Source organism: Mirounga angustirostris, unplaced genomic scaffold (assembly GCF_029215605.1).
Source record: "Mirounga angustirostris isolate CCGP_5_RB_7025 unplaced genomic scaffold, mMirAng1.0.hap1 SCAF_14, whole genome shotgun sequence".
In the NCBI taxonomy this organism is placed as follows: domain Eukaryota; kingdom Metazoa; phylum Chordata; class Mammalia; order Carnivora; family Phocidae; genus Mirounga; species Mirounga angustirostris.
In genome coordinates, this window is record NW_026991722.1 from 88,824,708 (window position 1) to 88,850,433 (window position 25,726).

Consider the following 25,726-nt stretch of genomic DNA (forward strand, 5'->3'; position numbering starts at 1 on the left):
CGCAGAGCAGGGAGAACAGCGCCATGAGGCTTCTGGCGGGATTCAGCGGGGCGACGATCCAGCCCCGCGCCTGCAGTCCCTGGCACATCGGCCCGGGGCTCTGGCCACCACCGCTGCAGGCGCGGCTGTCACACCTGGTGAGGCCAATGCAGGTGCCAGCTCATAGCTCCCCAGGCCCAACCGAGAGCTCACCTCGCCCCTAAAGCCCAGCCACGTCCTGCTCTGGGGAGGGGACCTTGGCAGAGAGAGAGGGGCTCTGTCTGGGAACGAAGTGGCAGACACAGTGTCTGCCCCAAGCCTTGAGAGAGTCAGGCCAGGTCCATGCCCTCTGGCAGCTTCCTTGAGGCTGAGGCTATGGCCCACACTGCGCTCTCCTCAGTGCCAGGCCCACATGTTCCTGCCTCGCAAACCCAGCTCTTCTCCCTCTCCCTCACCCCCGGCCATCCCACTGCTGGGGCCAGCATCCCTCCTTCCCCACCAGCCCCCACATCCTGCCAGTTCCACCTCCCGAGGAGCTCTCCAGTGCAGCCTTTTGCCTCCGCCCTCAAAGGTGCCCTTGTCCAGGCGCCATCAGTACACAGGAGTTCCTCCCGGTCTCCTCACTGGGCAACTTACTTCTGTCCTAGCCCTTCCAACCTGCCTGCCACGGTGTAGCCAATGCAATCTCTCTCCAGTGCAAATCTGTTTCATCTCTCTTTAAAACCTTCTAACAGCTCCGCTGCACCAGGACTGAGAGAGACCCTCATGGACTGGCAATGTGGACCCTGCCAGTTTCTTCCCTCCCTAATCTCTCGTCTAGGTGGGAGTCTTGGGGAGTACCAGGCCTAGGCAGCACGGTGGGCATCGATGGGGCAAATGCAGGTGGCATAATGGTGGGATCAGGAATGCTGGACATGCTGCCGGAAGGACAACAGTCCCCTCAGTGAGCAACTCTCTTGCATCCCTGGAGTATGTCTTGCAGGGTTTCAACATAGCCTGAAATTGCTGGGAACCCAACTATGGTGAAAATCAAAGAAAGCCTATTCTTTGTTTTATGGGCCCTTGACTGGGAGTCAGTCACCATTTCAGGAACTAAAGGCACCACTAGCCACATGGTTCACAGCACCTGAGCTACAAATGCTAGGTGTGGCCGTCGCAGTGACTCTACGCTCCTGCCAACACCCGACAACTTCATCAGATCTTCCAGGGCGGGTGTACCCAAGCCTTTACAATACTAAAATGTATCATTTCATTTTCTTCCCTTTGTGTCTCCTTTATGAAGTGCTGGCGTCTTACTAATTTTGAAGTGATACATATAGGTAGGCTGCACAGTCCACACATCTCCTTTGAGCACAGGAAACAAAGGACGCATTAGACAACGTCCATCATCAATAAGGGGCACCAGGTGGGACAGCCCTGAGAACTGCTGCTCCGACGAGATGGGACCTCTGCCAGTTCTGTGGGAGGTGCAGGCTCTCCGTCCCCTCCAGGCCTGGCCACAGGCTGTGATAGCCACCTGGAGCCTTCTCCCAACTTTCACCTAATTCTGACTTGATCCACAGGCCTGAGCTCCAGCAACCCTGCTCTGGGAGGTCTTCCCAGGCCCCCAGGACCAACCTAGCGTCTCTTCCCTGTGCTCCCAACAGCCCCTGGCTGCCCTCAGCATCGTGTTGGCAAACTGTTGCTCCTGGAGCCTATCCCTGTTGGCCTGAGCCGATTCCATGGAACGGGCCATTTAAGAAACCCAAACATCTGGGGCGCCTGGGTGGCTCAGTCGTTAAGCGTCTGCCTTCGGCTCAGGTCATGATCCCGGGGTCCTGGGATCGAGCCCCGCATCGAGCCCCGCATCGGGCTCCCCGCTCGGCGGGAAGCCTGCTTCTCCCTCTCTCACTCCCCCTGCTTGTGTTCCCTCTCTAGCTGTCTCTCTCTCTCTCTCTGTCAAATAAATAAAATAAAATCTTAAAAAAAAAAAAAAAAGAAAGAAAGAAACCCAGACATCAATGAGTGTCTAACTTCCCTCTGCTCCTGCCACGGAAGGAGGTGTGGTACTTACTGCTTTGGGGGCCACATATGACCCTGACAGCGTGCCCACGCCACTGGTCAGGTCAAAGAGGTCACTCAGGCCACTGCCCATGGATGCTCCTAGGTTGGCTGGGACTGCTGCTGCTGGGGGTGCCACAAAGTTGGAGCCCCCAATCTGAAAAGGAAGGGAAAGGGGTCAGAGGCAGGCATTAGAGGTGGGGACATCAGGGGCCCGGCATGAGTGGAGCAACCCGGCACTTCAGAAAATGGGACGGGGCAGGAGGGGGGGCTGCAGGGCTGTTGTCACACCAGCTTGAAGTTGCAGAGCTAAGACAGGATGACGGGGGTGGAAAAGAAAGACTGTGCCCTCCCATGACCTGCAAGCCTCCAGCCTTAGGGGTGACCTCTGGGAAAGGGCTGCGACACGGGTAAACTAACCCACAGCCCACTGATAAAAGGAGTACCCGAGACCACTGCTGAGAGGCTGTGCTAAGCAGACAGGAGCATACCCTCTAGGATGTCACAGAGGGCCCGTGGAAACTGAGAGCATGGGTGATTCTCGGGATGACAAGGCAACTTTGTGTTAGGGTACTGAGGATGGGACACTGGATAGAAGGCCATGGCTCAGCAGGGAGGGACTGCTCTGACATCATCCACCCCTTGGGATGCTGGGCCAGGACTCAGCAAGAGCAGAGACAAAGGCTTGGTGGTGGCACAAGGGTTGAACCATACCCCTTCAGGCTCATCCCCCATCTCCAAGCAGAAGCAGGCAGGGTGAAGAGAACAGGCAGCCACATGCAGAGAGAAAAGCCAGGAAATAAGACAGAGACAAGAGAGAGAAGGAAAGAAAAGATTAGTCACTGCTGCTCCACTGAGAGGAGTCTGGGGCAAGATAGTGCCAGGCTTAAGGGAGGGCCTGGACCATCTCCATGAAGGGCACTACTTCTGGGGCTTCACTCCACCACCCACGTCTTGTGCCATGGCCCTTCCTACCCTTTTCTATGTGATGTCTTGGGGACCTGAGCCAGAGATGGCCAAGTGACAGGGGCTCTGCTACCCCCTCCTGCTGGCTCTACCAGCTGCCTGAAGTCCCAGGGAGATAACCAGTCTAGTCTTAACCAGCCCCTTTCTACAGGGGAGAAGGGACTGTCCCTGACCCCTCATGGGCCTCTCAGGCCTCCTGGGCTGTTGCCCCAAGCTGGTGCAGGGTGTGAGAGTAAGTGGACACCGGTCTGGCTCCTCTAGCCCTACAGGCTCCAGATCTCTTGGGGCTCAGTGGCCCGGCAAGAGACTAAGTCCCGTGTCTGCCACATACTGCGCTCTTAGAGGGAAGGTCACCTGAACTCTTAAAACCTCAGTTTTCTCCCCTTTACGTAGGGAGTGACACAGTCACCTTCGCAGACAGGTGTACCCTGAGGCCCTTGGTTGGTGAATGGCACAGACAGGGTGCTCAGTGATTGCTCCTCTGAAGGTCATTATCAATGTCATCCGGAGGGGGCCCCAGGACATACCAGGCTGTCGAGGCCTCCACCAAGAAGGTCCACAGCTCCCATCTGCACTGAGGAGGTGGCCAGGGGTGGGCCGCTCACCGGGGGGCCGAGGTCCAGGTTGAGGAGGTCACCCAGCAGGTCGCCCTGGGTGGGGATGACATCTGGCTGCTCACCAGAGGGCGCTCCGGCAGGGGCTGTCTCAGGGCTCTCTGTGCTCTCGCTCCTGTGACGACACAGGAGGGAGACAGTCAGTGGGGTGGGTGCTGGGCTGTTTCAGGGAGGTCAGAGTCCTCAGTCTCCAGTATAGGCACCTGGGTCTCCACACTGTTCCAGAAGGGCTGTCTACAGGCCCTCTCCTCTTCCCCTTTCCCATGCCTGATCCATCTTTTTGCCTCTCCAAGAGATCCAGCATCATGGGGGTGAGTCAAGGGAGGGGCCCTCTGTATTTCCACCACTCAGAGCACTCTAAAGACTGGATGCCTGGGCACCTAGGCCAAACCAACCACCAGGGGGTGGCAGAGGAGGCTGAGAAGAACAGGGCTCTGGAATTAGAATCGGGTCTGAGCCTAGCTGGGCTGGCTGTGGGATGCTGCTCCAGGCCCTCAAGCTCTCTATCCTCTTGTCCTTGTATGTTAAATGGGGATACCTCCTAGAGCTATTGTAAGGATCAAATGAGGCCACCTCGGTAGGTAGTAAACATTCATTAAAAAGTCACTAGAACGGGGGCGCCTGGGTGGCTCAGTAGGTTAAGCATCCGACTCTTGATTTCAGCTCAGGTCACATCTCAGGTAGTGGGATCGAGCCCCACATTAGGCTCCACGCTCACTATGAAGTCTGCTTGAGATTCTCTCTCCCTCTCCCTCTGCCCCTCCCCCCGCTCACGCTCTCTCTCTAAAATAAATAAATTGATTAATTAAAAAAAAAAAAGTCACTAGAATGGTAATTTCCCTCAGACTCAGGCCTGGCCAGGGGTTACCACATCAGGCCTGAGTGCCTGGGCTAATGAACTGGAAAACTAGGTGGGAAGGCCCAGCCTGGACACTGGCCCACTTCACTCACGAGGCAGTGCGAGGTGGCAGGCTCTTGTGCACCACGCCCCGGCCCCCCTCCACAAAGGCACTGGGAGGCTTATGGTAGACGGACGCCAGGGTGCCAATGTAGCAGATGAGCTCGTCCAGCAGTGTGGGCTCAATGAGGTCTGTCTCTTCAGAGATGAGTGGCTTCTCAGCCAACACCACCTCCTTGGCAGCCACTGGGTCCGTGGAGAGCAGACGCCAGTAGATGTAGCCACGGTCCCGCAAGTCCGGGTTATCAGAGTCCTTAAGCAGTGGGAGGTGATGAGAAGCATATTAAACTCAGAGCAGAGCAATTAGCTGAGAAGGAAGGAGCTCCTCCCAAAACCCCATGACCCAGGCATGGTCACAGCGCTGGCCGACGACACTGATTCTGAGAGTCCCATGAACCTGTCCCTAAACATGGCCTGGCCCCTCAATTTCCTCCCTTAGCCCAGAGTTAAACAGTACATTCCCACTCCTGTCCCCACTCCTCACTCCCCTCCAAAATCTGCCCTCCCTGTCCTACAAATCCTCTGGTTCTCCTGGACCTCCCTCCCCTCTTTTGTTTGCAGTCTGTCTCAACTTCACCACCTGACCCACTCCATCTTGATTTATCTGTGACTGAGTTCCCTGAGCAGAAATCCTGGATCACTCTAGGGCCAATCCCCCAGTGAGGCCAGTCTTAGGGGCAGGACCTTGGCACAAAGGTCTGGCTGGCTCCTTGGACCGAAGTGCGCCCTGTGGAGTGAGACCTACATGGGGCGCAGCAGAGAGGCTGGGGCACTGACCTGAGTGGCCAAGCTGAGGACCTGCTGCACCAGCTCCTGGGTCTCTGTAGGCTTCTTCAGAAACAGTTTCACGATGGCTGTCAGTAGCTGCAGCTGGACCTGCGGGAAGACAGAGATGTGACAAGGAAGAAGTAACAAGGGCTTCATGTGGGGATGGGAGGAAACCAAATGAGGCCTTAAAAGACGGAGGAGGGCATTTTTCAAAGGCCCTGGAAGCTGAGAGCGGCTTTCCTAGGTTTGCAGTTGGCCACAGCACAGACTAAGGCCAGGGGGCTGTCGGTAGTGCTGAGTAGGCTGGACCTTGGCATTACCACTCAGGAAGGAGCTGGCCACAACCATTTGGCAACCCTACCCTAAGGTCCCAGAAACCTGTCCGGGCGCCTAGCCTCACTGCCTTAAGGAGTTCGCAGCTTAAGAAGGCAACATGTGTAGCCGGTGTGCTTCTGAAAAGGACCATCTGTCAACAAGCGGAGATGGTGCCAGCGACGGATGGGCCAGGAGGGCCCACAGAGTCCGCCAGTCACTGAGGAGCAGGGCTTCTACCAGAAGGTGGGAACCACTCCTGCCCAGCCTTCGTCTCTCACCCTGCTGCTGCTGCCTTCACCTGATCATGGGTTCTGCTGCCCTCAGCCTGGCCAACATCTTCTCACCCCTCGGAGCTCATGCTGTCCCCAGCACCCCCACACTTCTGCAGCCTCCTGTACCCCCTCATCAGCACTGCCCCACAGTATTAGAAATGCTTTCCAGCCACCAGCCTGTCCTGTGAAGACAGCCCTCTGAGGGCAGAGATCATGCCTGTCACAGCTGTAGCCCTGGTTACTGCTCTATCGAGTGTCCAGTGCAGGTACTTGCTAACTCAAAAAACATCTCTGAAAGAACAATTCTCTGCACATAGTCCTTCCTTAGCCACATCTCACTTTTGCCAGTCCTGGGACAAGAGGGCAGCCTGAGGCTCCTGAGCCAGGGCTGTGCCAGGGACAGGCCTGTGGCAGGAGGGAAGGAACTGGGCGTGGTCAGCAGGACGAAGGTACAGAGTGGGCTGATAGCAGGAGGCAAGATGGAGGAGATGTGGTCTGTTTCTGGAATCAAGCAATCCAGAGTCCTTGTCATTTAGTTACACGTGGGCCAACAACAGAGGAGCAGTAGGCTGGCTACTGTCAGGGTAGGGGGCAGCCCAGGGACTAGCGTCTAGAACCTGGCTACAGCCCCTGGCCAGGGAGTCCAGGGGAAGCCATTTATCCTCATTTGGTGGGAAGAAGGGTGGCCTGCTTCAGGAGGTTCTTGTGAGCTCACAAAATCACAACTTATGACTGCTGACTTTGAAGCCAGAGTTACATCACACCTCATTTGAACGTGACTCTGGACAAGTCATACAACTTCTCTGAGTCCGCTTCCGCATCTATAATGTCAGTATAAATACCTCACAGGTTTAATGGAAGAGTCCATGAGACAAGAACTGTAAACAACCTGCTCAATACACAACACCTGTCACCATGGCCATCAATATCACCACAGCCAGCACACGGATTCTTTCCTGAGTCCTCCTCAACCCAGGTCAACTGGCTGCCTGGCATCATTCATTACTGTCGGGTTTGGGCCACCAGCCCGAGTCCTCCTACCCCTCACCAACACACTGACACCCCGCATGTTAGCCTGCATGTTCAAGGCAACCCTCCTGCCATGATGCCACTGCCCCTGCCATCCAGACGGGTGAGACGAATGCTGGACTGACATACCACCCTAGGCAAGAGTTTCTGAGCTCCCTGTCCATGGCTGGAGAGGCCTAGGAGCCCAGGACAAGGGGACTCAAAGAGACAATCTAAAGTTCGTTCCCTGGGGCGCCTGTGGCTCAGTTGGTTGAATGTACAACTCTTGATCTCGGTTCAGGTCTTGATCTCAGGGTCATAAGTTCAAGCCCCGTGTTTGGCTCCATGCCCAATAAATATAATAATAAATATATATAAATAAAATATAAATAAATATAATAAATAAAGTTCCCAAACTGCAAAGCACTAAACAAGTATTCTTATAAAAACTTTGAATGATGGGGCGCCTGGGTGGCTCAGCTGGTTAAGCATCTACCATTAGCTTGGGTCGTGATCCCATCGGGGAGCCTGCTTCTCCCTCCCTCTGCTGCTACCCATGCTTGTGCTCTCTTACGCTGTCTCTCTCAAATAAACAGCAACAACAACAACAACAAACTTCGAATGGTGTTGTGAACCCAGGAGGCACAGGGAACTGGCCAGTGAATTAAAACCACCATCACCCCCCTTCCAGCAACCATGTGCAGAGCACTGGAGTGGCCAGTTTATACACATCATCCAATCAGCTTTGCAGCAACCCCGCGCTGGAGACAAAGAAACTGGCTTGGCAAGTTTAAGTTGCTCCAGGCCACCCAATGGGGAGGAGCATAGATTAGATTGTTTCCTCAAACCAGGCTCCTGCTCAAGCTTTCCCTTGTCCCACTTCTCTAAGCCTGGGCTCTCCAGCAGGCTTTGCCCAAGGGGGAAGTGGGTACAAAAGTATATGGGCAGAAACACCTCCCAGAGGATATCCTCTGCAGTAATCCCACGCAGGACCTGATTGCAGGGGCAGAAGGGATCCCAAGCCAGGCTCTGCTTCTCTCAGACACAAGCAAGTGAGGAGGCTAGTATGGTCAAAGTAAAAGCAGCTCAGGGCAGGCTGACAGCGGACTTGGCAGGTGGTAGTGGGAGTGGGTGATGGTAGGAGTTAGTACTATTATTTTGTGATGGACATCTGTTGTTTTTGCCCACCCAGCATCTAGTCTGTCTTCTGGTAACAGAAATGCTGGCTTTCCTTCAGAGAATCACCCTCCTCTCTGCCCCACAGAGATTGGGATAGGAGTCTGTCAGACCTGGCCAATTGGAATCATGGCAATTGGCTCAAGATAATGCAAAGAGGCCTGGACCGCTGCTGGAACTACCAGAGGGAAGGGAGTTAGGGGAGTCACTATGTTGTAAGGACATAGCCTGGAACCACTGACCCCACGTAGGCCTACTCCTGGGAGTCTTCCTAAAGGAGAAGCCACCCCAGGGAGACAGACACAGCCCTGATGCCACCATCTGGGCATCTTCACCCAAGCATGCTGGAAGAGAACACACTCCCAGAACTTACCCGCTACGGGAACCAGTAGGTCCCCTTTGCTGCCTGGACCAATTTACTTTTAAACCAATTCTGATCAACACCAATACTACCATTCATGAATGCTTATCATGGGCTGGGCGCACGTTAAGGACGTTGCACAAAGCATTCCATTTAACTCTCAGAGCAACAGGGTGAGGCAAAGTCTTAGTGTATAGCCACCGAGCCAGGAAGGGACGGAAGAGGGGTTTGGAGTCTGGAGTCTCCTATTCTAAGGCTCATGCTCTGACCCAACAGGTTACACTCCCCAGTTGGGCAGCAAAGATTTCTGCGCTTACAAACACATTTTAAAAGCCCTCTTGCAGGAGCAGACAGTGCCTGGTTCACAGAAAAGGGAATACAAATGAAAAGACGCTCAACCCTACTCAACAGAAATGCAAACAAAACCAACCAAGGTACACCTTGTTGTTCATCAGATTGGCAAAAACAGTTTGCGAATGTACTAGGTTGGCAAGGAGGTAAGGGGAGGGCTATGCCACCTCTGAGATTGGACTCTAAACCAGAACAGTCTCTACACCAAAGGGAATGTGGAACAGCTTCCCACGTCTTCAATGCACAGGCCCTTTCGCCAAAAAGAATTTATCTCACAATTTATCCCCCAGCTATACTCGCAGATGTGCCCTACATAGATTATTCATAGTAGTATTGATTAAAAGAGCAAAAGACTGACACCTACATAGCCATCAGGAGAGGCTGGTTAAATAAACATGGAACTATGCAGCCGTAAAGAGTCCCATCAGTTAGTAATAGCACCTTCAGATACATTTTTAAGGGAAAAAGGCAAGGTGCTGTATAATTTGAATGTGTTTAGAGTGCTACCAGTAGTGTTTATTTTTAAGTAATCTCTACACTTAATGTTGGGCTCAAACTCACAGCCCCGAGATCAAAAGTCATACGTATAGCCACATGCTCTACCGACAGAGCCAGCCAGGCGCCCCACAGTATGAGAGGTGGGGTGCCTGGGTCGCTCAGTCGGTTAAGCATCCCACTCTTGATCTCAGCTCAGGTCTCGATCTCAGGGTCATGAGTTCAAGCCCCACGTCGGGCTCCATGCTGCCTGTGGAGACTACTTTAAAAAAATAAATAAATAGGGGCGCCTGGGTGGCTCAGTCATTAAGCGTCTGCCTTCGGCTCAGGTCATGATCCCAGGGTCCTGGGATCGAGCCCCGCATCGGGCTCCCTGCTCTGCGGGAAGCCTTGCTTCTCTCTCTCCCACTCCCCCTGCTTGTGTTCCCTCTCTCGCCGTGTCTCTCTCTGTCAAATAAATAAATAAAATCTTAATAAATAAATAAATAAATAAATAGAGACAACATATACACAGTGGATCCTCATTATCTGCAGAGCCTGTATTTTGAATTTGCCTATTTCCTAAAATGTACTTGTAACCCCAAAATCAATGTTTGGGGAGCTTTCATGATCTTTTACAATGAAGTGCAGAGCAGGGAAAAGTTCAAGTTGCCTGAGGTACACACTCCCAGCTGAGGTCAAGGAGGTGATGCTCTACCTTGTTGCTTCCGCTCTCATACCGTAAACGAATGTCCTTTTCACAATCTATTTACTTCCACATCTTTCACATTTTGCTTTTTGTTGGTGATTCACTGTTTAAAATGGCCCCCACCCCAAGGGTCATACTTAAGTGCTGTCTAGTGTTCTGAAGCACGAGGAGGCCGATGTGCCTTATGGAGAAAATATGTGTGTTAGAGAAGCTTTGTGCAGGCCTGAATTATAGCGCTGGTGGCCATGAGTTCAATGTGAATGAATCAACGATACATATTAAATGATGCGTCCCTAAACAGAAACACACAAAAAACAAGATTATGTATTGATTGACAAAAATGTTGTGATCAGAGGCTCAAAGGAACAATGGTCTAGTACTCGCTAATTCAGTGTTTGCAGTGACTTTATAGAACATAATTATCACAAATAATGAGAACTAACTATATACATGTATGTTTACTTGCACATAGGGCTGTGTATTCCTTACACTGTCTCTGGAAAGACAAGAAGAAACCAATAAATGACACTGATGATCTCCGTGAGCAGAACTGGGTCGCCAGGAGAGTGGTAGGAAGAAGACTTTTCACCATATGTCTGTTCATATTTTTTCAATTTTGAAGCAAGTCAATTATTACTTATCCAAAGATAAGTATGAAATTAAAGCCCAAAATTTCTGCCTGCCTTCAGTGTCCAGCATCACAGACTGTCCCCACAGTCCCCTGTAGGTAACGCAGGGTGAGAGGAAAAGGGGCCACCCCTGTGAGCCCCACCTCACTTATCTGTCCACACCGTCGGTGCTGTATCATGAAGGGCTGGGCCCTCTCAGCCTTCTCGCTGAGGGGAGGGTTTCAGAGTGGGATGGACTGCAGCGGTACCAAGCTGCCTGTCATGACCCACACCCTGGCCCAAGTCGCCCCACCTGATGGCTCACCTGGGTGCTCTCATCATGGAAGCCCTCCAGGAAGCTCTCCAGCAGCTCATCAGCATTGTCAATTCGCTCAGCGTACTCGCCTACAATCCAAATCATGGCAGCCCGGGCCTCAGGCTCATCCAGGGAGTCCAGGTTCTCACACAGTGTGGCGATCACGCTCTCATACCTAAGAGATGAGCACACGGCCAGCATGTGAGCAATGAAGCAGCCCAGGCAACCCAGAGGAGGCCCAGCAGGGGCAGAGAGAGACAGGAAGCTGCCCCACAAGATCCTGAGAAGGCGGTGAGTAATGGAATTTGAGTTTATCTGTTACATTTAAGTGCTTATTTAGTTTGGAGAGTGGAGGAGGGGTGACTCAGGAGAAGTAAGAAAAAAGAATAGGTTTCTTTTGAGAATGCCACCTGTGGCAGAGAAGTCAGGAAGAAGGGAAAGGCTCCTTGTTGCATTTCCTCCCCCACCCCCCGGCCATATGCCTGTCTCCAGCGGAGCCACATCACCCTCACACCGGGAGGGGTGGGCACATACTTGTTGGGGTACTTGCGGAAGATGTCCTTGATGACCACAATGGCTTCCTGGACCACGTAGTTGACCTTGGTCTGGATGAGATCAAGCAGCGTGCTCACACAGCGCTCTGCAGATTGCTGTGGGAAGAGGAATGTGGGCAAGGCCCTTGCACCCACTTCCAACAGAACCTCTGGTGATCATGCCTTGGCCAAGGGCTCAGTCATGTCCTGCCCCCTTCCTTGCCACAGAGGGAAAACAAGAGAACACTCTCCCCAGAAAACAAGTGGGAAAATGAATACAAAATGACAGCCTGAGGACGGCAGGGACCTAGAGAGACAGAATTAGACTGAGAAGACCAGTAGGGGTCCTGAGAGTGGGGCGGGTATCTGAAGTGCTTCTAGGCCAAGCCTCGAGGGCAGTGACTATGCTTCAGCCTGACACTGCCTCACTTCTACTTGTTTCCAAAATGGGCCCCTATGACCAAAAACAGAAAGTCTCTACCCCACCCCTTATTCCAATATGCTGCACTAATGCCCTTGTGGGAGAGATTCTCAGGATGCCATCATAAGCACCAAGGGGAAAATGCCTCAAGGGGCTGGGCTGGGGTGACCAGCTGTCCGAGGATCTCCCAGTCCCCAGTGACTAACTTAAAGTCAGCTCAGTGGTCAAGGAACGTCACCATAGGCAGAGAACAGGAGGGATGAAATGCCAGGACACAGGGGCTGGACAGCCCTTGGGAGCTTGGAGAAAAGGGCATATGGATAATCGAATCATGATTATTGCTAAAATGTTCAGCAGGCAAAGAACCCTGCTCCAAAACCCCATGAAGTGAAAGCTAAGTCTACCAGGGCCATCACCAGCTGGGGCTGCCCCACCATCTTAGCTAATGCCGCAGGAGAACCCATGGTTACAGATGGGTTTGTTTCATGTGCAACAACTTGAAGGCCTAAAGGTGATTAGAGAGAGAGGAGGAGCCCAAGCAGATCTGCACAATGGGGGCCTTGGGGCCTCCAGTGGTGACCCTCAGGCCTTCCGGGACCAGGAGTAGCTGGCAGGTTCTGCTAGAATCAGACTGGTTTCCTGGTTTCAGCTTCCTTTCCCTTCCTCTCCCCCTACAGAGGACAGTCCCAGAGCCTCACCTCCACCTTGATGGCACAGCGCCCAATGGCTCGCACAGCCTTCCGTACAAAGTCCACATCCACCTCTGTTGCATACTCTTTCAACTCTGCCAGGACCTGTGGCCCAAACAGAGAAGATGGGGTTGGTGGGGCAGGGGGCCTGGGGGGCGGGGGGGGCGCGGAATCTGCCAGAGTAACCAACATGCCTGGAAAATGGGTATGCAGAGACCCCTAGAAGGATGGGATTCTGCCTCCTGCTTGAAGAAGGGCCAAGGGAAGGACACAGCTATCAGGTGCCCCAAGAGGAAAGCAGGGAAGAACTAGTTGCTGGGACCGGACAACCCTTGTTTAGGCTGAGCTAGCTAACACAGCCACCTAACTACTACTTTTCAATGGATGGATAATAAGTAATAGTAGGGAGAACAAATGCTTTAATCACAAAAATATCAGTTAAGATTTGTTCAGTGCTTGCTTACAGAGCCCTGTGCTAAAGCACTCTTTGTGAGATGAACGGTTACCGGTGAGACCAGGCAGCCCGCTCAGACACCACAGTTTGGTGGTGGTGTTGCTGTCCAACACCAAAGCTCATGCCCCTGGCCACAGCCCTCTGCTGACCTGGGCGATGTTGGCCTGGGAGGCCAGGCGGATCATGATATCCAGCTTCTCCAGCTTCACATAGATGGGGTCATTGTATTTCACAAAGAAGACCTTCATTTCGTGCTTCAGGATCTCAGGCCTGGTGGCAAGACAGGATTGTCCAAAGAGCAACAAGTAAGGCAAAGCTCTGTGAGAAAACCCCTTCCATGTTTACTGGGGCGTTTCTGGGGTCTAAGGTAGATCCTGACATCCGTGAAGGCAGTCTCTGCCACAGCTGCACGTTCCTGGGAGAGGGTCCACTGACTGGCCTGTGCCCAGGTTCTGACTGGCCATTGTATGTCCAACCATATCCCAGGACGGGAAGAGGGAATATGAGCAAGAGAGAGTTCATATTCGAGAGGTAGCAGGCAGCAGGTGACGGGCATGGAAATCAGACCTCCATGCCAATCCCAGCTTGTGACCTCAAGCCTCTGCTTCCTCACTCATGAAATCAGAATGACACCATGTAGGAAGTGTTACCACTGCAGGCCTCAGTCTCCAGTCTTAGAAAGGCCTGGTGTCTGGGAACTCTGTTTTGGGGAGTGTTCCACTGTTCCCTAAATAATAAAGGTGGCTAACTGTGCCTAGACTGTCTGTATAAACCATATGATTTATGCTGAGTATCTGCCTTCCTTCTGGGAGTTTGAGATTTTGGTAGGTGACTATGTGATCAGCCCCCCAGTAAAAACCCAGGGTGCTGAGTCTCCAATAGGCATCCCTGGGCAGAAAAATTACTCACATGCTGTTGGATCTTGCTGCTGGGAGACGAATGTGCTCTGTGTGACCCCCTTCATGGGAAGGAAGGAACATAAGGAAGCCTGTACATGGATTCCTCCAGACTCCGCCTGTGTATCCTTGCTATGTCCATACTAAATCTAAGCCGTGAAAACAACTATATGCTGACTCCCACGAGTCCTTCTAGTGAGTCTCTGAACGTGGGGGTCGTCCCAGGGACCCTGACAGACGCCTACATCACAGCGCTGTTGTGAGAGTTAGATGGGAAGCATCTAGCATGATCGATGCCTGCCTCAGAGAAGGCACCTGCTACGGGGGAGCTGTCAGTCACCAGTGTTGCTGCTCCTCCCTCCAGTGGTACCACCCACCTCGTTTCTCTTAGATGAGGAAACCTGAAGGTGGAGGGACTCGCACCAGGTCACACATCTAGTGCTAATAAGGGTGTAATCGAGTCACCACCCTCAACTCCTATTTCTCTGCCCTTTCCAGAACTGAAGAAAGGAAGGGAAAAAAATGAGGATAGCCGGTGAGTAGGGGAGAAGACACAGCAGAGAGAAAGGAGGGACCCTACCCAGGCAGTACTCAGTGCTGCTGTGCAAGCTGCAGGGAGGTCCTGGCAAAGCAAGGAGCCTTTGTCGTGCCTGGTGGGGGAGATAGGGTCCCAAGCTGGGGCAGTGGACATGGTTTCTGCAATCAGGACGTGGCAAAAGCTGCCCGACCACATGGGGACTGGACCAGATGGTGCCTGGGCAACATGGTCAACTTCTTAAGAGATTTGCCATGTTAAATATAGCACAGGGAGCCCTTCATGCTGATAGGGATCTACAGGTCACTACACCTTGCTAAATCCCACACCGAAATGAATCCCTAGTCTCATGGCTTTGTTTAGGCACTCAAAAAGCTTTCCCAAATTTGCCTCCCAAACCTTCACAACTGCTACGATTCCACTGATATCTCTGGGTCCCCAAGAGTGTCCTAAGAACCAGAATCATGCTACAAGGACAGGAAGAAGTGCTGTCTTCCAAGAAAAAATGTCTACAAGAGGCCCTTACTCTGTGCCCAGCAAAGGGGCTGCTGTAATACATGGACGCTCATGAGTTAGTTGCTGAGTGAGCCATTTGACCAAATAGGCTGGGAGGAGAACTCCAGAGACCAGCCCCATTCTGTTTTCTGGAATGTTCCAGAGAACCCCTCCTATTCTGGGCCCCTCAGACCGGCACTGCTGTTTTTCAGCTCTCCCCATCCTGGGTATCAGGTACCTTCTCTTAGGAGCAGTGGCTTCCAGCTGTGGCTGTTCCCATGGGGCCAACAGAAACGGGCTTCTTCCTTTTTTTTTTTTGAAGTAGGCTCTATGCCCAGTGTAGAGCCCAATGCAGGGCTTGAACTCACGACCCTGAGATCAAGACCTGAGCTGAGATCAAGAGTCAGATGCTTAACTGACTGAGCCCCCCCATAAAAGATCCAGCTCTAAATGCCTGGCAACAGAAAACATTCCTAGCTACCTAACAAACAGCCCCCCGGATATGGGCATCTGATCTGAGTGACTCTCGCATACCCCTCCTCAGGCCCAAGGCCAATGCAAAGTCCACAGTACCTCACCACTCTGGGGTCCTCCAAACTCAGAGAATTTGGCTAATGCTATAGACTCTGTCCCCAGCAAAAATACACACACAGAATCTTACACACTGTTTCAGGAGGGTTCTGTGGACTGTGGAGCCATCCACTGTTTGTGGTTAAGAAGCATCACGCTGGTCTTGACCTGATCTGCTACCTCATTAGGCTAAGCCAGGGTTTCTCACCCTCAGCACTACTGACAGTTTGAGCTGGATGGTTCTCTGGGGGTGGGGCTGTCCTGCACACTGTAGGATGCTGAGCAGCATCCTTGGCCTCTGCCTACTAGGTGCCAGTGGCACCCCCTGAAGTCTGACAACCAAAAATGTGTCCAGACATTTCCAAATGTTCTCTGGGGGACAAAGCTGCCTGTGGCTAAGATTCCTGGGTTCAGCTACTGAGACTTCCTACACAGCAACAGGTCAGTTTCCCTTTAGTGTCCTGTTCCCAGGAGGAGACATCCCTCCTCCCCGCCGCCCCCAGGCACACACCCTGCACACATGCGGCAGTCCGGGTACCTTTTCTGTACGATGAGGTTGATGTTGCGCAGGGCCACGTACTGCAGCTCAGGCTCGGCTGACAGCAGCGTGACCAGGGGCGGGGCCAGCTTCTTCAGCAGCGTGCCGTAGTAGTCCAGGTCCTTGGACAACATCTCCATGAACTTCATCAACACCTTCACAGCAGACAGCACCACAGCAGAGTTGGCGTGGGAGAGCCTGGGGGTGACCCGCTCACAGATGCTGGGGTCCATTCCAAGGGGGGCAAACAGGAGAGACAGACAAGGGCAACACCCTGGTCTTAGTTATTGAGAGAGCATGTTTCCTGTAGGAGGATCTAGATCCTGCTTCTGGTGCTTGTTAACTGACCCCAACAGGTTAAAACAACTCTGAGTCTCAGTTTCCTCGTCTAGAAAACGGAGATGATGGGGCCATCTTCCCAGGGTTGCTGAGGGCTTACGTGAGTCAATGCACGTAAAGCCCCAAGCATCATGCACGGTACTTAATAAATACTGGGGAAGTGTCAAGCCCCTCCCTTCCCCCACCCTGTGGCAAGGGCATTCGAAAGGGGCAAGATATCATGTTGGTTACGACCAAAGGTCAGGGGAGACCCAGCCGGGTGACCTGCATGACTTCATCCACCTTCTTAGCCAGTGTTTCCTTACCTGTAAAATGTGGACAATGACGGGGCAGCTTTCACAGAGGTGCTTCAAGGAGCATCTAATGCATAGGAAGCACTCGGCAGAGCCCCAGCCACCCAGAAAGATCCAGTGAATGGTGACTCTGGTGCTATCCACCTCCTTTACTCAGCCCAAGGTGACCGGGGTCTCTGTCAACAACCAGATGCTTGGAGCTTTACATGCTTTACGTGCGCTGGCTTCTGTTCTGTCTGTACCATGCTGAGCAGGGAGCTGACTGCCTGGCTCTGGGCTCCCTTGAGATGTGTCTGAGGATGGTCTGTGGGGCAAGGCCCTGGCAAAGGGCCCAGCAGAGGTCTGAGGCCTAGCTCATGGTTGGAGCCCTGAAAGAACCAGGTCCAACTGGGCTGGCAAGCAAAGAGCAGCCTGCTCACCTCTGGGCCTCCCGGTCATCCTTGGGTGTATAGTTGGCCAGGCAGTCCAGGATGAAGATCTGGCCCCACTCGGTGCACTCGTTCAGGGCTGTCAGCAGCTTATTAATGGACTGCGGGTTCAGATCAAGCAGGTTGCTGCTGGGGTGAGACTCAGCGATCTCTGAGAGGGCAGCCACTGCGTTTGCCACCACCTGGTTGAGAGGGTGGAAGGGGCAGAGGCTGGGGGCGTTGCTCGGGCCAAGGGACATTGGGGCTAATCATGCTGGCAGGTCAGAGGTTGAATATCCTGAAAGGAACAGGACCCGATGGACAGGGTCGGCAGCATGAAGACCCACTCCGAGCACTCACTCTACTGACTTCCCTGTGAGCCAGAATGAATGTTAAGTGCCCCCACCAGTGAAAAAAAAGAGGGAAAATAAAAGATCCAGCTCTAAATGCCTGGCAACAGAAAACATTCCTAGCTCCCTAACAAACAGCCCATGCCTACCAGCTACAACAGCTCACTTAGGGGAGTGTCAAGTGTGCTTCTTGGAGCTAGAAGATTCTTGCAGAGCTCCTCAAGGCTCCTAGTAACAGATGGGGGCTGGAATCCAGAGGGGTTGCCACGTTAAGCACTGGGCTCTCAAACCATTTCTACCAGAGCAGCTATTTTTATGTGTGTTCTGCAGGGTTTTCACCTTTTCCGTGTAACAGACAGTGCTCCAATGGCCAATCCTGTACTGGCCACTCAGGGTCCACGTGTGATCAGTGTTTCCATAGGACAGAGGGGAAAGGCTGGGCTGAGGGGTCTGTGCATTTCACTTTATTTATTTATTAAGATTTTATTTATTTATTCATGAGAGAGACATGCAGAGGCAGAGGGAGAAGCAGGCTCCCCACTGAGCAGGGAGCCCGATGCGGGACTCGATCCCAGGACCCCGGGATCATGACCTGAGCCGAAGGCAGACGCTTAACCATCTGAGCCACCCAGGCACCCAGTGTGAATTTCACTTTAAATAGGGCCTGGTGAACTGCCCTCCAAACTGCTGCCACACCCCCGTCCTCCCAGCCACATCCTGGTGCCCTGCCCCCCAGGCTATGCTACATCAAGGGTGACCCTCTGCAACCCTGCAACCCCAGAGATGTGAGGAAAGGGAAAAGAACCTACATTCAGAGCTCACTGATGATCTCAGTGAGAAGACAGTGACAATGACAGTGACTGGAAGGGGAAGGAGCACACTAGTTTTGGTTGCATGCCCACTGTTACCTTCACAGCTTAAGCCTCACAGCACTCCTGCCAGCCACGGAGAGTTAGATCCATCTTACTGATGAAGAAAAGAGGACTCTGGAAGGTTAGGCAGACTGCCCAAGGTCATACAGCTCATGTGAGAAAGGGCGCAGAGAAGGGAATCCAGGTCTAACTTCCTCCAAAGATGGTGCCTGAACCACTGCAGGCACGAGAACAATTAGCCTACCCAGCAAGGCTCTGACTTCCAGGAACCGGGGAGTGTCTGGTGGAGGATGAAGCCAAAGTGTTCCCAAGCAACCCAGGAGGTAGTGGAAGTGGCATGGTGGGTGGCAACAGCTTACCATGGGGTTCGAGTCAGAGATGAGGTCTTTCAGGGTGTCCAGGAAACCCTGATCCTCTACCAGCTGGGCATTGATGTCGTGGAGCTTGGCTACACATACAGCTGCTGTTTTGCGCACGTATGGGTCCTCGTCCTTCAGGCACTTCCGGAGTGGCTCACACAGGTACTCTGTGATCTTGTCAACGCGGATGCAGCCCATGGTCCGCACAGCCAGGGCCCGGATCAGGGGATTAGGATCCTCACAATCCTGAGGGGAACCAGCCATTGGCCGGGGGTAGGGGCAGGCTCGGCAACATCAGACACTGCTGTGGGATCTCCCACCAACTGTGGCCAACAGCACTAAAAGTAAGTGCCATGTGTGGGCATTTAGCATTTGCCAGATGCTGTGCTGAGGCTTTGTGTATGGTTGACTCTGATTCTCACAGCAAGCATACAATACTGTTCCCGTTTTACAGGTGAAGCAGCCGAGGCTTGCAGGAAGACTGGGAGCTCACCCAGTCACAGAGCAGAGCCATGATTCAAACCTACATCCATCCAGCACCATAACCCACAGAATCCCTCATATGCCTGCATCTGAGCATTGCGGGGCGAGGGGAGCTAGGAAGGTTCTAAAAGTACACAGAACTGACACTTCAAGTCTCTGTTTGCTCCTTAATCTAGATGGAAAACACAAAAAGGGGCAAAGTCTAGAAGGGGAACAGAGAAGCTCTCAGATGCTTGCTGAATCCTGCCCTGGCAAAGGATGTAGGATAATGGTGCATCCCAGGGGGACATGGGGGTCAATACAGGCCTTAGGCTACCTCACACAGAATGAGTTAGGGTCTATAGCAACTTATTTTCTGAGAAAGTGGGAGCCCTCTGCTGGAGGACTAGGAGGCCCTCAGGCTGGAAAGGAGACTGAGTGTTTTTATTCAGGGCCATAGTGTCCCACCCCGAGACGGAGGGAAGATGGAGCAGTGAACACCTATGCCCTTCTTCCCACCAAGCTCCTACTCACCTTCACAAAGGTGTTGACAGCCATGATGGCCATGTCGGGCTGACTCTTGGCGTAGTTCATCAAATACAAGTACACCAGCTTCTTCAGCTCCAGGTTGTCTGTCTGCATACAGTTCACCACGTCAGGGAAGAGGGCACTGGAAAGTCAAAATGGCATGAGTCTAGGTAAGGCTGAAGAAAGGAAAATTTTTCAGAGAGCTAATGGGGGGTTTGGGGTGGGGGCGCAGAGACAGTGGATGGGAGAGAAAGAAAAAAATAACAGGACTTCCTAGTAAAAGGGAGGACATCAGCTATGCTCTGTTACCATGAACACTTATGGGTAGCACTGGAACCCAAAAGGTGACTTGAAAAGCAAAGTCTTCCGTTCTTTTCACAAAGTTCATTCATATACTAGCTCTATAACCCATTAGGCCTGGCTCAAACCCAGCTCTGCCTCCTGCTAACTGTATGAAATTGGGAAAATTCCTTCATCCCCCACCCCATGTCTCAGTTTGCTCACCTGCAGGAAAGGTGCAACAAAACCCCATTACACAGGGCCCTTGTGATAATTAAAGAAGACAACATATTTCAGGTATCTGGTCCTTGACATCTAAGAGGTGCAGAATAAATGAAAACAACTATTTTCCTTCCCTGATACTTAACGTCGCCCCCTTATATTTGGGCTGCTGGTTCCAGAAGGCTGTAGGGAAGCAGGGATGGGCCATGCTGCTTTCACGAGGTGAAAACTAGCCCAGCATGTACAGAGCATGCGCTATATGTTGGGCTTGGCACTAAGGGCTTTATATACGTGATCTCAATTAACAGCCCCAAGAAGCCAGTGTGTTATCCCCATTTTACAGAAGACAATACTGAGGCTCATAAATGTCAAATAACTTGCCTGAGGAGCCAGGTCTGGCTCTAAAACCTGTGCTCATGACTGCTGTTATTCTGGGTGGAACCCTTCCCAACACGGAACCCCAGAGTCCCAGAGTCCCAAACCCCTTGAGATGCGAAATATGCTTCGAGGTCAATTTTCTCTCTCTGGAATCATCGCCTCCCCTCTTAAGTCTTGTGACTTAGTGGCCGAGGACATGGTAGACTTAAGAGGTCAAAGTGAGCTCCCTAGGCTCCCTTAGGAAGGAACCCAGTTGATGCTGACATTGATGCATCACCTTGGAAGATGAAGAACCAGGAAGAAAGAGGGGGGTGGAGAGGAGGAACCACTGATGGGCCCGTCACATCAGCACAACAAGTTCACTTGAGACAGAAGAACAAAGATGCTTCCTCTGTGAGGAGGTGACAGCAGTGTTCTAGTTGAAGGGGAGAGTGGCTCTGTCCTGGAAGGATGTGACTTGGAAGGAGGTCCAGTTCTCCAGCAGACGCCCAATCCTTTTGCCACTCTTGTCTATAGCAGGTCTCTCTGCAGAACTGTTTCTACTGTGGCGCTGTCAGGAGGTCCCTTGCTGAGGTGGCAAGAGGATAGGACAATCCGTGGAGAAGTCTGGAGAAGTGTGATCCTGACATGCGGTCCGGATGAGGAACTGCTCCACATCAGCGCCCAGGCCTGTGAGGCACGGAGCTGGGCAGCATAAGGGTACAGAGGAGAGGGTATGGGTAGAAACGCCCTGGATTTGGATTTCAGAAGGGCTGGGCTTGAGTCCTAGTTCTGCTATTAACCACGGGACTGCTAGGCAGTCACTATACCCCTTCTTTATCTGGTTTCCTTGGCAGGAAACACACCATTACCTACAATATGGGAATTTTAAGTATCTGAAGGTTTTCTGCACACTCTCAAATACTATGCAACTGTTAGGTTGTTGCAGAATCTGGTCCCTGTCCTCGAGGACTTTATGACATAGTGGGCAGGTAAACACAAGTACACATAAGAAAAAGACAAGTCTAGAATTAGTGCCGGGTGACAGGAACACAGAGCAAATGCTGCACATTCAGGCCAGTGCGCTGGGGTGACGAGGGAGGGCAACAGGGAGACCTTGAATGGGTTGTTGATGGGAAACAAGCCGGTAAATGGAAAAGAGACATTCTACACAGGGGAAAAGCACGAGCAAAGGTGAGGCAGCAATGCTACATATGGCCTGCTCTGGAAATCAGATGCAAACCAGAGGCTGCAAAGCGGCGACAAATCTGATGAACCCCATCTGCAGGCACGTGTTAGTGTCACTGCAGTGTTTGTTTGTTTAGTGTCATCTGGCAATCTAAACAAATAAGGAAATTTAAAATGAAAAATCTAGATTTCTTATTCTTTTAAAAAGCCAGGCCTGCCCACGCTGGGTTCATTTTCCCCAGCTGGCAGCAATCCTCTGGAATTTCTGCAGGGTCCCTGCCACATCCACTTCATGGCTTGTTACCTTTTTGACCTTGCCCACCTCCCTCACCGCGCTGCCGCCCGACCCCGGTAGCATAGGACCCAGGACCCCTCTGTACCTGAAACCTTCTGTTTGGAAAGGGGGTTCATGAAGGGAGCCACAGGTCCCCAGAGATACCGTCAAGGAGCCATCTGAACTAGACCCGAGCTATGGAGCCCCGCTCTAGCTGCCACCCGGCCTACGCCTGCACACCTGACATCTTTGCCCACGGTCATTGACGCAATCACTTTCTTTACCGCCTCCTTCTTCTTCTCCTTCTTGTCACTGCTGAGCTCTGCCTTCAGCTCGAAGATCTCCCCTAAAAAAGGAGGCAGGCATGAGTGATCCACCCCCACCCTGCCAGGGGGCCACTCCCAGTCCCCAAATTCCAAAAGAATGGGAGGCGAGAGGCAGGTAAGAGGCTCTGTGCTGCCAGTGGAGGGCAGCTTTAGGACCTTGGCCTCAGTGACAGAGGTGGCAGAGCGGGACAACTCTGAGGAGGGCAGCTTGGAGGCCGTGCTGGACTGAGCAGAGGGAACTGTGGAAGCTACAAAGGTTCTGAGGGAGACAAGAAGTGTGAGGACAGGTCCTGCGCAGCCAGAGAGTTAAAACCATTCAGAGGAAAGCAAAATTCTCCTCAGCTACCACCCTCACCCAAAGCCCTCAAGGCGGTGTGTGATGGAATCTGGGACTGAAGTTCTGAAAGGAGAGGGCAAGATTTGCTGGATTCCCACACTTGGCTTTTCCTGTTTTCCTAGAACCTCCAGTTAAAACAGCTCACTCAGGGTTTCATTTCCTGAGCCACAATTGGTTGCTCAGCTCTGAAAATGGGAATTCAGCTGCCCCATGAGGGCTCGAGCGCATAATATGCTTTTCTTAAGAACTTGATGATCTGGAAAAAACAAATGAGGAAATAGGGTTGTTCAGGGCCCAGATAACCCCAGTGACAGGTTACAAAGGCAGACTTTGGAATCAGCCAGGCCTCCTGCCCTCAAAACAGCAGCCACCAGGATTTCCTGAGCCTTTCTCTCAGGCAGGCACCACACTTTTCCCCATTTCTCATTTCATCCTCATGACAACGCTGCGTTTCCCCCCATTGTATGGATGAGCAAATGGAGGCTGTGACTTGCCCAAGAACACACCGCTAGTAGCAGGTAGGGCCAAGATTCAAATCGCATCTGCCAGCTCCAAAGCCCATATGCTCGGGCCAACCAAGGATATCACTTTGCTTCTCTGAACCTGTTTCCTTGTCTAATCTCTCTACTTTGACTGGGGCAGTGGATTCTCTCATTTAACACTCAGATGTAAAATGCTCATCTCAGTGCCTGGCACTCAGTGGCCTGCATTAAAGGTGACTGCTATTGGGGCGCCTGGGTGGCTCAGATGGTTAAGCGTCTGCCTTTGGCTCAGGTCGTGATCTCAGGGTCCTGGGATCGAGTCCCGCATCGGGCTTCCTGCTCCTTGGGAGCCTGCTTCTCCCTCTGCCTCTCTCTCTCTGTCTCTGTCTCTCATGAATAAATAAATAAAATCTTAAAAAAAAAAAAAAAAAAAAGGTGACTGCTATTGTTATTTGCCATGTGACCCTTGGCTTGGATTCCTCTTGGAAAAGTCCTGAGCTTCCCTCTCAAGTTACTTGGGGGTGGGAATAAAGCCAAAGACTGTCATGTGGGGGGAAGTTCTGAAGAAGTTCTAGATGGATTTACAGTGAGAAAAAGAAACCTTGCAGGTTTTTATCATGACTGAACAATGTGGTGCTTGGGAAAGAACTTAGATGACAGACAGCAAACAAAGTTAATTAAGAACAATCACACAGTAGAGCCCAGGGCAAGGCCACACTGAGGATATTGCTCAACAGAGCCAGGAGGAATCTGCAGACCTTGCAGTTCAGATGCTTGACTTCTGTAGGACTGGAGGGACACATGCCCTTCCCCTGCAAGAGACTGAGGGGGCCCTGTCTCCCTGCTGCGGGATCTAACAGACCATGATGACTTTGACCCTGGGTCCTGCTGCAGGGCTGTGCCAGCTTTGCTCAAAGCGTTTGGTCAGATTTAATACAACTGGCCCTCAATTGATGGATCTAGGCCTGAGTCATTTCAGTTCTAAGAAAGCTGATGAGGTGAACTTCGGATCTGCCTGTTGCCAAAACGTCTCTTTCCTCTAATGGGCCCCAAATCCAATCAGTCACCAAGCCTACCTCCTCAATCGCATACAAAGCATCTGATCCTCTCTACCCACAATGCTACACCCCAGCCCACCCCCTCCCCCAGCTCAGCTACCTATCATCTCTCATGGCAGCTGTGGTACTGGTCCCCCTGCCTCCCCAAATCTTCACCCCTTCAATTCTTTACTAGAAACTGCCTTGGACCTTCTCTTGCTTAAGACCATCACTGATGTCTGGTTTGGACCCAGGCATCCCTCTAGAGACTCAAAAGATAACCCACAAAAACCCCACCACTGATACTCCAGTACACTTAGCACTAGGTTCACCCCCTCTGGCCCTGCACACCTCTCCAACTCTCCTTCCATCACACTCTTCAGTAACTTGTGCCCAGGTGCTTTCCTTCCCCTGAGCAGAGCAAGTGCTCTGCTCTGCGCCCCCCCACCTCTTCCCCGTTTTAACTAGCTAGCTCTACCCAAGGTTCTCCCACAGCCCCCTGCACTTCCCTTACCACAGCACCTACCACCTTTAGTGTGATTACTATTTAATAGACTGTCTTCTCTGCTTAACTGCAAGCAAAGCCAGGTCAGAGACTCCAATCTGCCTCCACGGCACAGGGAGGGGGCTCAGGAAAAACTGGCTAGAACAATAAAGAAGGGCTCAGCAAGGGACAGACTGCAGGTTCTGGCTCAGCTGCCTCAACAACAGACTCTTTTCATCTGGTCAGCAGGCATGTGTCAATCTCACTTGGAAAGAAGGAGGGAAGAAGGAAGGGCCGGTCAGAAAGATGTTTACAGGGTTAAAGCACATTCATCAGCCACTACAACCACCTCTGTTTCCCAGAAAGCAGAAACAACCACAATACCCTACAACATAAGACTAGCTTAGCAAATTTCAGTGCAGCAACTCAGCAGACCAACACTGAGTAGTTAGAACTGTGGGGAAATGTTTAAGATAATGTGAAATGAAAAACAGGATATAAATTCTGACTCTGACCACGTAAAACATGTGCCCGTGGATAAAAGACCAGACACAGACACACACGTTTCACTGTGGGGTTACTGATAGGATTATGTCTTTTCTTTCCTCCAGGAAAAAACATATTTAATAATGTTAGGCCATTCGGAATAAAAGGGGGCTTTTTTCCCCCTCCATTTGGAGCTAATGCTCTTCCCTTCCTAAGTTCTAAGAGAAGTGGTCAATTTCTTATACCATCAACACTTCAATGTTCTGGATCCACAAGGTTAAAGATGCTCTGGGTAATTCCCACCACTTGCTCCCAGGTCTCCACCCCTGCCCCCAAACCCCACGCTGCCAGGGAGAAGGCAGAAGGGTGGAGCAGGGAAAGAGTAGGACAAGACCCCACGATGAAACAAACAGTACCTTTCTTGGTCGTGGTGAAATACTTTGAGTCAGTCATTTTGGTCCCTTATCTGTGCCAGACTCTGCAAGACAGAAGAGAGGGGTGACTTTCTGTTGTGTCCGCTCCATTTTCAGTTACGGAGCACAGGAGGAGGGCAGGATAGAGCACACATGTGGTATGGGAAGATAGCTTCTTATCTCTC

At 52.1% G+C, this 25,726-nt stretch overlaps 1 protein-coding gene across 6 annotated transcripts in view; it reads right to left on the reverse strand.

The window, feature by feature from the left end:
* Positions 1-25,726, reverse strand: part of AP1B1 (adaptor related protein complex 1 subunit beta 1) — an 82,090-nt gene that overhangs the window by 8,748 nt on the left and 47,616 nt on the right. For 2 of the 6 annotated variants that reach the window (XM_064578614.1, XM_045887376.3), the window contains exons 2-15: positions 25,545-25,606; positions 22,217-22,322; positions 19,663-19,798; positions 18,667-18,912; positions 17,098-17,288; positions 16,047-16,268; positions 13,162-13,282; positions 12,568-12,663; positions 11,450-11,565; positions 10,925-11,090; positions 5,335-5,433; positions 4,551-4,810; positions 3,513-3,714; positions 2,033-2,176 (exon numbers count right to left, since the gene is read on the reverse strand). In XM_064578614.1, coding sequence (XP_064434684.1) covers positions 2,033-2,176; positions 3,513-3,714; positions 4,551-4,810; positions 5,335-5,433; positions 10,925-11,090; positions 11,450-11,565; positions 12,568-12,663; positions 13,162-13,282; positions 16,047-16,268; positions 17,098-17,288; positions 18,667-18,912; positions 19,663-19,798; positions 22,217-22,322; positions 25,545-25,581 — 2,142 coding nt within the window. In that variant the 5' untranslated portion in view covers positions 25,582-25,606. Of the gene's footprint in view, positions 1-2,032; positions 2,177-3,512; positions 3,715-4,550; positions 4,811-5,334; positions 5,434-10,924; positions 11,091-11,449; positions 11,566-12,567; positions 12,664-13,161; positions 13,283-16,046; positions 16,269-17,097; positions 17,289-18,666; positions 18,913-19,662; positions 19,799-22,216; positions 22,323-25,544; positions 25,607-25,726 lie in introns of those variants that run through there. The other 4 variants (XM_064578615.1, XM_064578616.1, XM_064578613.1 and 1 more) reach the window with 4 other exon arrangements.